This window comes from Dermacentor andersoni, chromosome 8, assembly GCF_023375885.2.
Source record: "Dermacentor andersoni chromosome 8, qqDerAnde1_hic_scaffold, whole genome shotgun sequence".
Taxonomy (NCBI): Eukaryota; Metazoa; Arthropoda; class Arachnida; order Ixodida; family Ixodidae; genus Dermacentor; species Dermacentor andersoni.
Genome location: NC_092821.1, coordinates 129,435,153 through 129,447,770, shown reverse-complemented (window position 1 = coordinate 129,447,770; position 12,618 = coordinate 129,435,153). Strand labels below are relative to the sequence as shown.

At 44.3% G+C, this 12,618-nt stretch overlaps 1 protein-coding gene across 1 annotated transcript; it reads left to right on the top strand.

The window, feature by feature from the left end:
- Positions 1 to 6,745: 6,745 nt before the first annotated feature.
- On the top strand, positions 6,746 to 11,238 carry LOC126525640 (juvenile hormone acid O-methyltransferase-like). Its single transcript, XM_050173567.3, has 3 exons — positions 6,746 to 7,414; positions 9,474 to 9,639; positions 10,758 to 11,238. Exons 1-3 carry the CDS (start codon positions 6,869 to 6,871, stop codon positions 10,955 to 10,957), a joined length of 912 nt encoding a protein of 303 aa, XP_050029524.1. The 5' UTR covers positions 6,746 to 6,868; the 3' UTR covers positions 10,958 to 11,238.
- The last annotated feature ends 1,380 nt before the right edge of the window (positions 11,239 to 12,618 follow it).

Sequence of the window (12,618 nt, the reverse complement as noted above, 5' to 3'; positions counted from 1 at the left end):
TTACGATGCCACAAATGCATCGTCCGCTGTCAAAAAAAGGAATACTGCACAGCTGTCACTGACCTGCAAGGCGTTTATCATACGTATTCTTGAGCACGACAGTTTCAGTCTGTGAATACCACGTTAACATGAATCCACCGAAGACGGCAGATGTACTCCCAGATCGTCCTTCGTCAGTGGCGTGCTGAGCGGTGTACGTTGTTGCGTGCGCTTTAGTTTAACACTTTTTACTTCTTGCAGTCCCACCCGACTTCTACAACAGCCGTCTGGGAGAGCACGGTCTAGATAACAGAGCGGAGCAAAACACTTAGACTTACGTAATCCTGCACATATGACGCCTTTGCCACGGTATGAGACCTATGGGGCAGCGCACAAATGAGCACACACCACCATAACAAAGCTGCCATGGTACCCGACAACATTACCGCTACGGCGAAAGATACCACGTGACTTCCTACACACGTTGCTCCTAACGTGCGAAGCGGGCAGGGCCCATCGTCGGCTTTTTCCTTCCTCCGTGGTTTATATCAAAATTTGTTGCTGGAAGTGAATTATTTGATTTCAGTGTTGAGAAAATTAAAAAAATTTCTCACCGACGAACACTTCCACGGTCGGAAACGGCCATTCGCTTTGAAAGACGTGACATGCGACAGTTTCCAGCCCAGCTTCGGCGACGAGTGCTCGCACCTCAGCTTCTATTTTATCGAGTTGGCCGTCGAAGTCGAACTTGTACTGGAGTGAAAACAGTGGTCTTGGGTCCTATAGGAAAGCAAATATGGTTATTCCAAGTGTGCGTGAAAACATGCCTTATACACCTCTTTTGTCGCAACAGATGCAATCCTTGTGCTTTCATGCATAAGCAAGGAATGTTTCTACAGCCAGCAATAACAACATTATACAACATTGAACACGAGTCTTGTATCGGAAGTGGTAGAAGTGCTGGCTTATGTTAAATTTATTTACAGAAGGTCGCTTCAGTCACTATTGTCTCAGCAATTCCTTCTCGGCTAATTGGCGGAAGTGATTTTTCTGCCGCTTTATTGATCTTAAAGCGAGGGTGCTAGTGATACTTCCCATTTAGGCAAATGAATAATAGTAATCTACCTTTGCGCAGAACTCTTGTACCGTTCGAACTAGATCAATCAGCACCCATCTTGTACGTACATAATCACACTCACATTGTTAGCCTCGGGTCTTTCGAAATCGGGGCGCTAACTATCATATAGGCTTTGCACTGCTGGCCTTACTCAAATGAACGTAAATGTTCGCCTAACCTGATGATGTGCGCGAAGTCACCGTGTCCACGACATCGCCGCATGCATGATCTAAGATAATTATAAGACCGCGGCGTTGCGCGAACGTAGCGTACAAGGAAGAACAGTGACGATGGTAAATGAAGATCCCATAAAAAATACCACGAAGGAATAGAAAGAAAGAAAACGCAAAAGCAAAAAGAAGAGAACTGTGTGAGGAGACACTTCAGCAGAGGTCGTGTGGGCACCACGGGCCCTGCTTCCTTTTTATTATTGTTTCTCTTGTTGCTTGGGTGGCCACGCTGCATGACGTCAGCATGGCATTAAAGAATGTAGGCTCGCTTTGTGCAGATACTGTAAGAGCATCTTATGAAATGTGCTGTCCACGAGCCATCGTTCATAAACTTAAGGTTGGTCGTTTCTCAACTTCACGTCACTGTGTAGACTTTCTTGGACTGTCTTTGTCCAACAGTGTGTCCAGAATTTATGGCGAGCATCCGCAGCAGCCGCAGGAGTGGATCACTTCGGGAATTAGTCATTATCTGGACATCGTGGACGCTATATCGGGCGCTTATCTCTAAGTGCAAGAAAACTTAAATAATAGCCTCTGGGAAATATCACAATTCTAACGCTTGATCTAAATTAGTCGATGAGGCGGTCATTACTGCTATGCGAAATTAAAATGCCTAATTGAATAGTTCACATAACTACGCTAGTTAATTTTTAATTAATTACTTACGGCATATATTTCAATCTATGAATTCTAGCTAGTGAGTTTACTAGGCATATCAGCTTGGAATGAATTCGGAGGATGTCATAGGTTTCGAGATATGCGGTAGTTGCATCGAATTTGTGATAAAAATGCACTGTTGTTCCACTTACTTTATTCAGGAATACGCTGATTTTTTTACCTTGAAGCACAAAAGTAAATGGAACGCCAATGCATTTTGTCGGACACTTTGAAAATTATTATGTCGAAACTGGTGTAGCACATAAAATTCGCTCCAAGTGGATATGCTTTGCGAACTTACCAGCCACAATTCGTAGATCGAAATATGTGCTGTAAAGTAATTAATAAAAAAGTAATTTAGTGCAGTTGTGCTAATTATTTGAGATCAATAGTTATACTTGGTGCTAACTGCCACAGAAAATTTTTTAAAATTTGGTGCAGTAAAAAATATGCATGCATACAAGTGATGTATGATGTAACAGCCGCCGCGGTCCAAAATTTCTTGGCACAGGCTTCCTCCGCCCAAGACAAGCCGCGGTAAAGTGAGCAGACACGGGGAGGATAAGGGTACGTTTATCCCTCTGGAACATAGATTTTCGTGCAGCGCCTGATCCTCCAACCAGCCGCAGCGTAGCTTCCCGAAAACTTTTGGCATCTCCTTCGACTGAGCGGATACACGGGTGGCGTTTTGAAGACCAGACCACTGTGAGGCTTGGCCATTAGCGGCCACTTCACCATGTGGCAGGAAAAACTCGCAACTTTGAAAATTTTTTCCCCTTGCAAGCTGTTTAAGCATAACCGGGACAATGTTATTAGCGCTTAGAACTTATCAGCATGACGTTGGGCTCCCGAGTTTATGCTATAGTCACCGCAGTTTGTGCCGTGCACTGTGTCTTGGTTTGAATTTTGGCGCCTTGCTTTTAAATAGAAACAGTGCAAATGTACTCCGCTTTTCTATGATACCACGTTTCTAAAAGGGGCCCATGATAAACCTGAACGCGAAATCATAGAAGCGTACTTTATCAAGATGGCAGTAGGTAATTGGATCAGCATGGCTTCGCCGTCACTACTGGAAAAGGAAGTTGAACTTATAGCACGTTTCTTGTGACATCGCGGAGATATGCGAGTATATGTGGTTGATGTGGTGCGTAAATATGCGGTATATCATGTGAGTAAATATCTCAATACATATACATGCATGTGGTTTTGAGATAATAAACATTCAATTGTAAGCTAGCGCTTGTCCTATTTTCACGTGTTATCATTCTGTCCTCATCTGAATCGCGCTGAAAATTTCAAGATCCTTCTGAAAAAGTTCCGCTATCATGAAACTGGGTACCTCCCCAGCCACGCCACCCATCATTTGAAAGAGTGAATACATGAACACCCTTTCCAATAAGTTGTATTCTTCGACTTCAATTGACAAAATATATATTCAGTCCACCACGTTGAGCAAGATTTCGTACTCCAGCTTCCACACTTTCCGTCATACCAAAGGAAGCGTCAGGCCACCATTGTTCTGCAGTATCGACGATATGAAAGTGACTGTGAAGAAGAAGTGGGTGCAATAGTCATTAGCCATAATTTTTTCGGAGCACATGTTCATAACAGCGAAAAAAACAGGAACATGTTCCTATAGCACATCACGAAGGTTCGTCGAACTTGCGCATTCCAAGAGTGAATGAACGTATGTGGGGGTTGAATGTTTCGTCTCATATCACAAAAATATATATTTTCTAATAACGATAATATTCTGGACATCAATTTTAAGGTTGCTATGATAGCAAAAGGGAAATCAATATTTGAAAATATCGTAGTCTGAACAATTTATGCAAAACAAAGCATAGAAACTCACAGGAATCACTCGCCGCCATCTTTCCATCAAGTGCACTTGCAGCCAGACATCCGTGAAAATGTTCCAAACGGAAGAGAATACCAGGCACTCCCCTGAAACGGGTGCCAGCAACTTGGCCAGGTCCGCGTAGGCTTTTCGCTGATCCTTGACGAAATGAAACCAGAGAAATGAGTATATGCGGTCGAAGCGGCCGTGCTTGCCAATCAGTTGTTGCACGTCTTGGCCCCCAAAGTCGAACACGTCAAACGTGACGCTGTCTTGGCTCCTGTAGCGCTTAGCGAAATCGATCATCAGCGGCGATCGGTCGATGGCAACTAACTTCGCGCAGGGTGTGGAGCGAGGTACGAGGAAATCTCTCGTGAATGTTCCCGGTCCGCAACCGATGTCCAGATGTTGGTGGTCTTTGGCTGGCGTCTCAAGAAATGTGATTCGGTGAAGCGCACACGAACCTTCTTTTATGGAAAGATCCTCCAGAGTGGTATACGTATGCGCATGGATGATATCCGTCGGGCCTAAAAATTGGTTGCCGAACATTTTTAGCAAGAGAGCAAAGTAGTGGCAAGTAAGCTCCAACAAGTTCTCGGCGCCAAATGGCTTTCTAGGACTGCCGAGGAAGTGTGTTTCTAACTGCGCAGGAAAGCGCCTGCCAAGAGATTATTTTGTAGACCTGGAACTATCTAAAGAGACTCGGAAAGGTCCACCGTGGTTCTGTAGATGGGCAGCTGTTGATCGCAGCGAGTTTTATACGTGTTCTGGCAGAACACCGACGAGCTATATATACATATATATATTCTCTGTCGACTGCGTTGTGCCGCTAACTTACTTCCGCCTATGCGCCGTCCTACTCGTGTTACGCGCATTAGTTAGCTAGTGATTAGCTCTTGCGGTCTTATCAGTTCTCGTCTGTCAGGGCAAGGACCGCACGCGTCAGGTTACGCGCGATCTGATACAGCGGACTTCCTAGCGAGAGCCCATAGCAGCAATGACATGAAATCTTTGGGACATAACCAGTGTACATAAGCACTTCTCACGACATCTCGCTTACGTCGTTCATGGAAAGACTGTGCTACGTCCGTAGAAAACAACCCGCTCTGTTTACCACGCTAGGGGCCCTGGATTGTGCAGTGGGCACATCATTTTCATAGGCATTGTAAAGAGGGTAAGCGGCATCGACGGGCTGTTTTCAGGAGCCCTTCTGGTAATGGAGGCGCGCTAAAGAATGATATATGGGAACATGTCATGGCTACTATTCTTCTCAACTGTGAAGCACCGGCACTGCCACAGAGAGATTCTCCTAAAGGTGTCCCGGCTGGTGCATTCTTTAAACGTACTGAATGGCTTAAAAATATAGCGTACATGCAATAAGAACATATGTAATCGTACAGATAGATTATGGCGTAATTGTCAGACCTTAACTAAACAAAATGCTGCTTTTCGCTTGTGTTATATCTCCGAACACCTTTGTAGTTTTGTATGTTGTTAAGTGCCATGTCTGTGTGTCTGGTGGAATAAGTTTGACTAAGCAGCACGGAACATGTTGCTATGATATCGTATCACGTAACCGCTGCTTTACCTTGACGAGCTGTGTAAGAGTTTAGACCCCATAGACTTCGAACGCGAACCTTTATGCACGTTTCTGTTTAGAGCTCCCAGATTTAAAAACAACATTAAATAAATAGCGCCGTTTTCTTATCTATACGTCCAACTTATGTTTAGTGTACGCACATTTCAAGCTCTGGAAGATTGCCAGCGAGCGATGGACGAGTAAGCGAGCCCCCGCAAAAACAGCGCCTTTATCAAAAGTTCCCGCTCAAGTTATCGCGTGACGTTGCTGAAATTTCAGTTGAGCAGGCGGCTCAAAGGGACCGGTGAAACATTGGGTTATGAAAAAACACACTTTTGCTCCATGAAAAGTCCCATCCAAAATTAGGCTGTCTTATTTGTAAATGCCGGGGCATCGGTGAAATTAAAGATTAAATGTGCGTATATCTCACTTTGTTGAACGTTTAAAAAATTCTCATTGTTGACGAAAATAAGACCTCCGATAGAGGAGGTATGACACTGCAGCGAGCGCGAACTATGCGAAAGGTTGTTCAACACTGGCAACTTCCTGACTATGTCAATGATAGGTAAAATTTTTGAACGTTAGCGTCAACAGAGACAATAATGAATGAGCCCTATAAAGCTATATACGATCTTTTAACAGGTACGCAAGTAAACACAGTTTTCGTTTACACGCGACCCGGAGTTCAGCGTGTTGCCGTAGCCACGCGTGCGTTTTTGATTTCCGAAGCATGGAATAATATGCGAGTCTCCAATAATATACCAACTGCAATTTTAGGCGATAATTATGCTGTATTTATTAACAGTCGACTTGCGTACAGTCATCTCACACACTACATCAGAAGTGCGAAGATTTCACCGTCAGATCTCGCCACTTACTCGTTTTTGACACTTTCTTTGCCAATTTTAAATTATAATTCCTGTGTAAATTGCCAACAGCATGCTGGAATCTATCACTATAAATCACGCTGATTTCATTTCCATCAACGTCTCACAACGCATTATGGCCAGTTGTCAGACCCTTTAAGGTTGTTGTGCCGAAATATGTAAAAATAAAAGCGTGCCGCGCTTTCTTTTTGAATATTTTTTTAGCCATCCAAGCAAGTTCCTGAACACAATTTTCAATTACTTCTTTAACAACTCGAGGCAGGAACCTACGAATTGGTTATGAACGATGCCTAGATGCGCCGTCGTATTTGATTGCAACCTATCGAGACGCCCTTGACGTTTGTTTTCTTTATCACGAATACTCTCGTAGTGTTCGGCGACTTATCTTTGTTGACGTAGTCTCACAATCGCTCCCGACGACGATACGTTCTGAAGCTGCTACCGATGTAGCTCGCGAAGACTGCGCGTTCGAGACGCAGTATCTTTGCATTGGAAACACGCCAGAGAGAGAGACTTCCTATCGCTTTTTTCGAGATCATCGTTGGTAGATTTGCAATTTCTGTCACTTGGCGTTAAGTCATGGAACCTTCATTCAGCCATTCCACCAGAAGACCCGTGAACATGAACGTGGACCTCAGCGCGTACGCGGGCGTCGAGTCATATCCGAGTCAGGAAGACCTCAACGCTTGGAGAAGGGTCCGCTTCACCAAGGCCTCGAGGAGGCACGACCAACATCTCGACATCGGCTGTGGACTCGGCAACTTCACACGCAAATACCTGCTGCCTTACTCGCGTCCTTGCCGAAGGCTGGTGGCCGTGGACAGCTGTCCACGCATCATCGAGTACGCTCGGGAGCGCTCGTCGCATCTCGACCTCTTCTACGACGTGCTCGACATCGAAAAGTACGACGACGTGACGCAGTTTATAGACAAATACGGCAAATTCGACCGCGTCTATTCGTTCATGTGCTTCCACTTCGTCAAAGACCAATCAGCTGCCTACCGGAACGTGGGCCGGCTGTTAGCCGAAGATGGCGAGTGCGTGGTGGTGTCGTGCGTGAGCACCGAACTCACGGACATTTGGCTTCAGGTGCACGAGACTCAGAAGTGGAAGTCATTTGTGCCGGTGAGTTTCCAAAGTGGCTGCGCTATTAACGTGCCCCGTTGTGTTGCTTGCTCTTTTCTGAAGCGCCCTTTGACCAAATTCGACTTCTATTCCCTATCTATTCTTTCCACATACGTATTTATGAGAGCAAATCAGAACAACATGGTACAAATACATTTCCAAGCAACGTTAATGTTGGCGCATCTTTTCTTTTGCAGCTCTCAAGCATTTTACTGTGGTTTGCATGTTTTTTGCATGTCTCTCGCTGCACTAGCTACCCTCACAGAATATTCATCATGGGCGTTCACAAAGGCGCTTTATTCGATGCTTCTTTCAAAAAATTGCAAGCGGACAAAGTCCTATATATCCTATATATAGTGTCCTATATATCAATCTTGAATATACCTGTCAATTGTGAACAGGACATCCAGAAAATTTTCAGTGACATAGGTACTTCGCATAAATTTTTATCTTATAAAGAGCACTTGCTTGCTTGAGATCTTGCACTTCGCAGCAGACGAATGACCGACGAGAAGAGCAGAACCGTTGGCGTTACTTTCAAATATCTTATTCTGCGAGCTAAGCGAACTTAAATAGCCGTCTCTGCTTTTTCATACAAACGTAAGTGCAATGTTACCAATACAGTATTATCAAACAAGCAAATACCTTCACAAGTGAAAGATGCAAGTTACAGAAGTTGAGGCCAAGGCGTCGGTTGTATGCCCCGTGAATGAAATCCAACTTTATTATGTAGCGTTGGTAGGATCAGTAGTCGACGCAGATGCAGTGGTGGGTTCTGGGCTGGCTGATTTATGACGTCGAGATGTTACACGTGATTTAAAAGCAGGGTACGCACGTGTTTCATAACTTATTTTTTTCATCAGAATGTGGTCTCGCGCCCAGAAACTAAATGCTATAGGCATTGAGTTAACGCAAGGGGTAGCATTTAGAGTTCATGATCAGGATTAATAAGACTATTGGAAAAGTGAAAAGGACGTACACAAAAGGAAGAAACTACCAAACGGAGCACTGATTATCGAGTGAAGTTTATTGAAAAACAGGCACGTAGACATACATATTCATTCCCTCTGTTTGGCCGCCCAAAAAGGAGCAAATAGTGAAGAGAAATATCATCCATTCAGAGCAAAGCATGCGTTCATGGTTCCTTAAAAGTAGTTGTTCTTTGATGCAATGCTAATTAGTAACACGTTTCTTTTTTCTATCAAGTACGCGCCCAAGGTTAATTTTGTACTTGCCGAATTTGTTGAGAATTCCTGCTTAAGAAAATGTTGATTTATTTAATGGAGTGTGTCAGTTAAAAATAAATTCTACGCCGCTGTGTGTGTGTGTGTGAAAACATTTATTGGAATGAGGTCCGGAGGCTCGACTTCTTAAGCTAAGGCTTAACCAACCAACCAGCCAAGCCTACACTCCCACGTTGGCACTGTCAGGCCAAGCCCTTCAGCGGCATCATGGGCCCTCTGAACGGCCCTTAGTTGGTCTTGAGACAATGGGCTTTGAATCCTTTCTTCCCACTGTGTCCATTCTTCAACGAGGTTTGGGAGAGTCACGGGACACCCTGCCAGCATATCTCTGATTCCTATGATGCTGCTGTACCGATAAAACATCTGTGCCCGGTATGATGCAGTTAGTGAAGAACGCTAGAGTGCTCCACGCTGTGTTCTAGAGTGCTCTGAACAAGAGTGCTATATGTCGAAACCTCAGACAATCGCCCCATAATGCCAAGGCTGGCAAATTGTAATATATAAGCTCGACAAGAGAGGGCATGCAATTTAATACTGGGAATACAATAATGGGGCAATGTAGAAATGTTTCGTCTGTTCTGAAGGCATGATACGACTGTGTGTGCATATTTCACAGGCATATTGGCGAGCTTCTTTTAGCCACCCGCCAAAGCCAGCGGGGTTCCAACGTAGGTATAAAGAAATGCGATATGATTAGTACGCCAGGTATCATAACTTATCCCTTTTCCCCACCTTAAAGTATCACTCCAGCGCAACGAAAATAAATTCTGCTGCATCTCATATGTGTACCTCAATGTCATACGTAAATGTTGCAGAATCCAAAGGACATATTTTCCACACACTTTCGCTTCAACTGCGTGACGCCAGCCAGGCAAATTGAAGAGCAAACAATGAAGGTGGTCACAGAATCTGGATTGCATTGCGTCACATGCGAGGTATACGAAAACGAATGGACCTTCCCCGACATCGACACTATTATTTGTAAGTATACGCGGAATTTTCTTTTAAAAATTGCAATTATTTCCAGGCCTAGTATGTCGCCAGCATTAGCATAAACATTAGCAGGCTTCGCTTGCAGGAAAATCCTTTGGCTATTACAGAAACGCCATTTACTTTAACATAATTTTCCGTAATTGTCACCTTCGCAGCTGAAGCTTTAAATCGTGGGGTTATTGCGACTCGGGGTCGTAGACGAGAGACGGCCTCTCGAGGCCGACGACGAGGAGACGAAAAAGCTTTATACAACATTTACATATAGCAGATATAGCATATAGATACATATAGCAGGCAACAGCATACAAATAGCGAAGCAGAAGAGCGCACCAGAACAACGGGGCGGCTGGACGCGACTCTCTTTTTCACAATGGGTCGGTTCTCCCTTAAGTCCCTTTGGCGACTCCTCGTCGGCAGTAACCCGGCGGCGCGGGTGGTGACGTCACCCGCGTCTAATTCTTGATTCGTCACGGAGATGGCTGGGCGCAACTTGAAGTCCCCTCCCATGTCGACTTCTTGATTCGTCGCGGAGAAGTGGGAGCTCTCGTCGCCTCGATGATAGGCACGTAGTATGGCAGCTCCCGTCTCCTCGATTCGTGGTATGGCACAACAGGGACCATTAAGCGTCGGATAGATGGACGGACGGATAGATGGATGGATGTTATCAGTGTCCCCTTCGGAACGAGCGGTGGGTTGCGCCACCAAGCTCTTGCTATTGCGCCCAACAAATAAGAAAGTGGCACCTGAGGGCCCCTGTTAGCTTTAAAATTGAGAGATAGGTAAGAATTATTCTGCCCTGTCGCAGCTCCCTCAACATATACCTTTCGGCATTTCTCTTCTCGGAATCCTGAGAACCTAGTTTTATATTTCGGCACAAAATTGGGCTCTTAAGGCCGTTTTATGCTACCAGAAAGTTTCGATGCTCCGTTGCAGAGTTGGTTTGTAAAGCACAGCGTACACCCGTATCTCTAATGACGCATAAACAATAAAGGTCATGTGAGCGCGTTCGTGCTTTTCTTGCTTGCTTTTGTGCATTGCACGACAAAGCGCACAATGGTAGTTTGGTGCTCACTCAGTGAAATGTGTTTACATGCGTTTATTCGCAGATTTCTTCTTCTCCATATTTGGATCAGAAGAGCTGGTCCCAGACGCCGAGAAAGATGCATACCGAAATGTGTGGAGGACAATTCTCGGGAAGAAGACTGAACAGGGGCCTGAAGGCGGCCGTCAGCTGAAATTTCTCATCTCCGTGACTCACTTGTGCCATCGCCCACAAACAAACATCGATTCTTCTGATGTCGCCTAATCGAAAATAATATATTTTTTTTTTTACTGTGTCGTGCTTTCACAGCTTTCCTACGCACTCTCAGCGCCCTACAGCGCATCTTGGACGTGCTATCAGCCTGACGCCAAGCCATGTAAATCGGTGTCTTCAGTGTCGGAAAGCGTCTCAGAATTGCAAGAAGAATATAATTAGTACATACCGAACTACTAAACATTTAACGAAAATAAACATAGTAACACTTCATTTGAACCTAGTTGGTACATAATTCTGAACTTAACGTTGCAGCGCAAACACCTAAGACGATCCACAAAAAGAAAGACACGACACACACTGGCGCTGACTACCAACTTATTTTTTTTTCCTTTCGTCGTCGATGCATATATATACCTAGGCCACACAACCGCGCAATTCTGATGGGTGCGCGTCCCTGCACCCATCAGAATTTGAATGTTTGCGTATACGATAAGTTGGCAGATGTCAGTAATGTATGCTCTGCGCCTGCGCTGTTGTGTGATAGGTATATATAACCATCGACGACGAAAGGAAAAAAAGAAGTTGTTAGTCAGCGCCAGTGTTTGTCGTGTCTTTCTTTTTTTTGGATCGTCTTAGGTGTTTGCGCTGTAACGTTAAGTTCAGAAAATAAACATAATAATATGGTACCCGCTATCTTTCTACCGACCGTTGACGGAATTTGTGGTTATTATTGTTAGCGGGTAAATCTGTGGTGATGTAACAATTTACCATTCATCAAAATTACTGAGAGATTCTGTCAGCAGGGAACTGTCAAGCTGTTAGTTTAGTTCTCATCCTACACGCCTCTTTTGTCATTATAACAGAAGTAGCCACGAATAGCAGAGCCAGTGATATCATGCTTTGAAAGTCGCTAACCATGCGTAATTTCCTGTCGGCTCCTTTCCTCCTTCAATGCGGAACCATCACATTGGCTTTAGACGTCCTCTTAGTTCTGGTTCAATATTAATAAAAAATTGAAACTATAACGTCAATCACTCGCAGATTAAAGGTAGCGCGGGCATGCTTATAATGAAGTTACCAATCGGCATTGTTTAATTGGTAATTTAATAAAATATCAGCAGGCTAAATATCCCCTATCAATGTTAACTTACTGAGGTCCCGCCAATAAACGTTCTTGATTTGGAGATACGTAATAGCAGAAAGCAAGACCTAATTGTTTCTGTCTAACTTCAATTTACCTACGAGAGGCTTGCACACTGTAAACACCGTTAACAAAAACGGTATTCATTTTGTACGCGTACATCAAGGTACTAGAAGTCCAATAGCTAAAGATGTGTTTTTCACAAATAACAAACCAATCACACGGTCAACCGATACTTCAGCAGCCAATTAACTATACTCGCCGAGCCATGCCTATAGTGCACGTGTACAGGATGTTTCAGCTCATTTTAGCCAGAGCTTAAAAATATGCCAATGCACTGTGAGGCGACGCTGCCAAATGCATGCATGTTGCTGATTATTGTACGGAGTAAGCCACCCTATTTTTTGTGTTCTGCTTAATTGCATAGTTAAGATTAATTAACAAACTTCTGAAGGAATGAAGTTAGGCAAAAAATTCCAAATTGAAAGCTGAAAGTTAGCTGAAACACCCCGCACAAGTGTTCGCTTTTGCCCACAACTCTGGTTCGAACGCTTGTAAAATTTCAGCG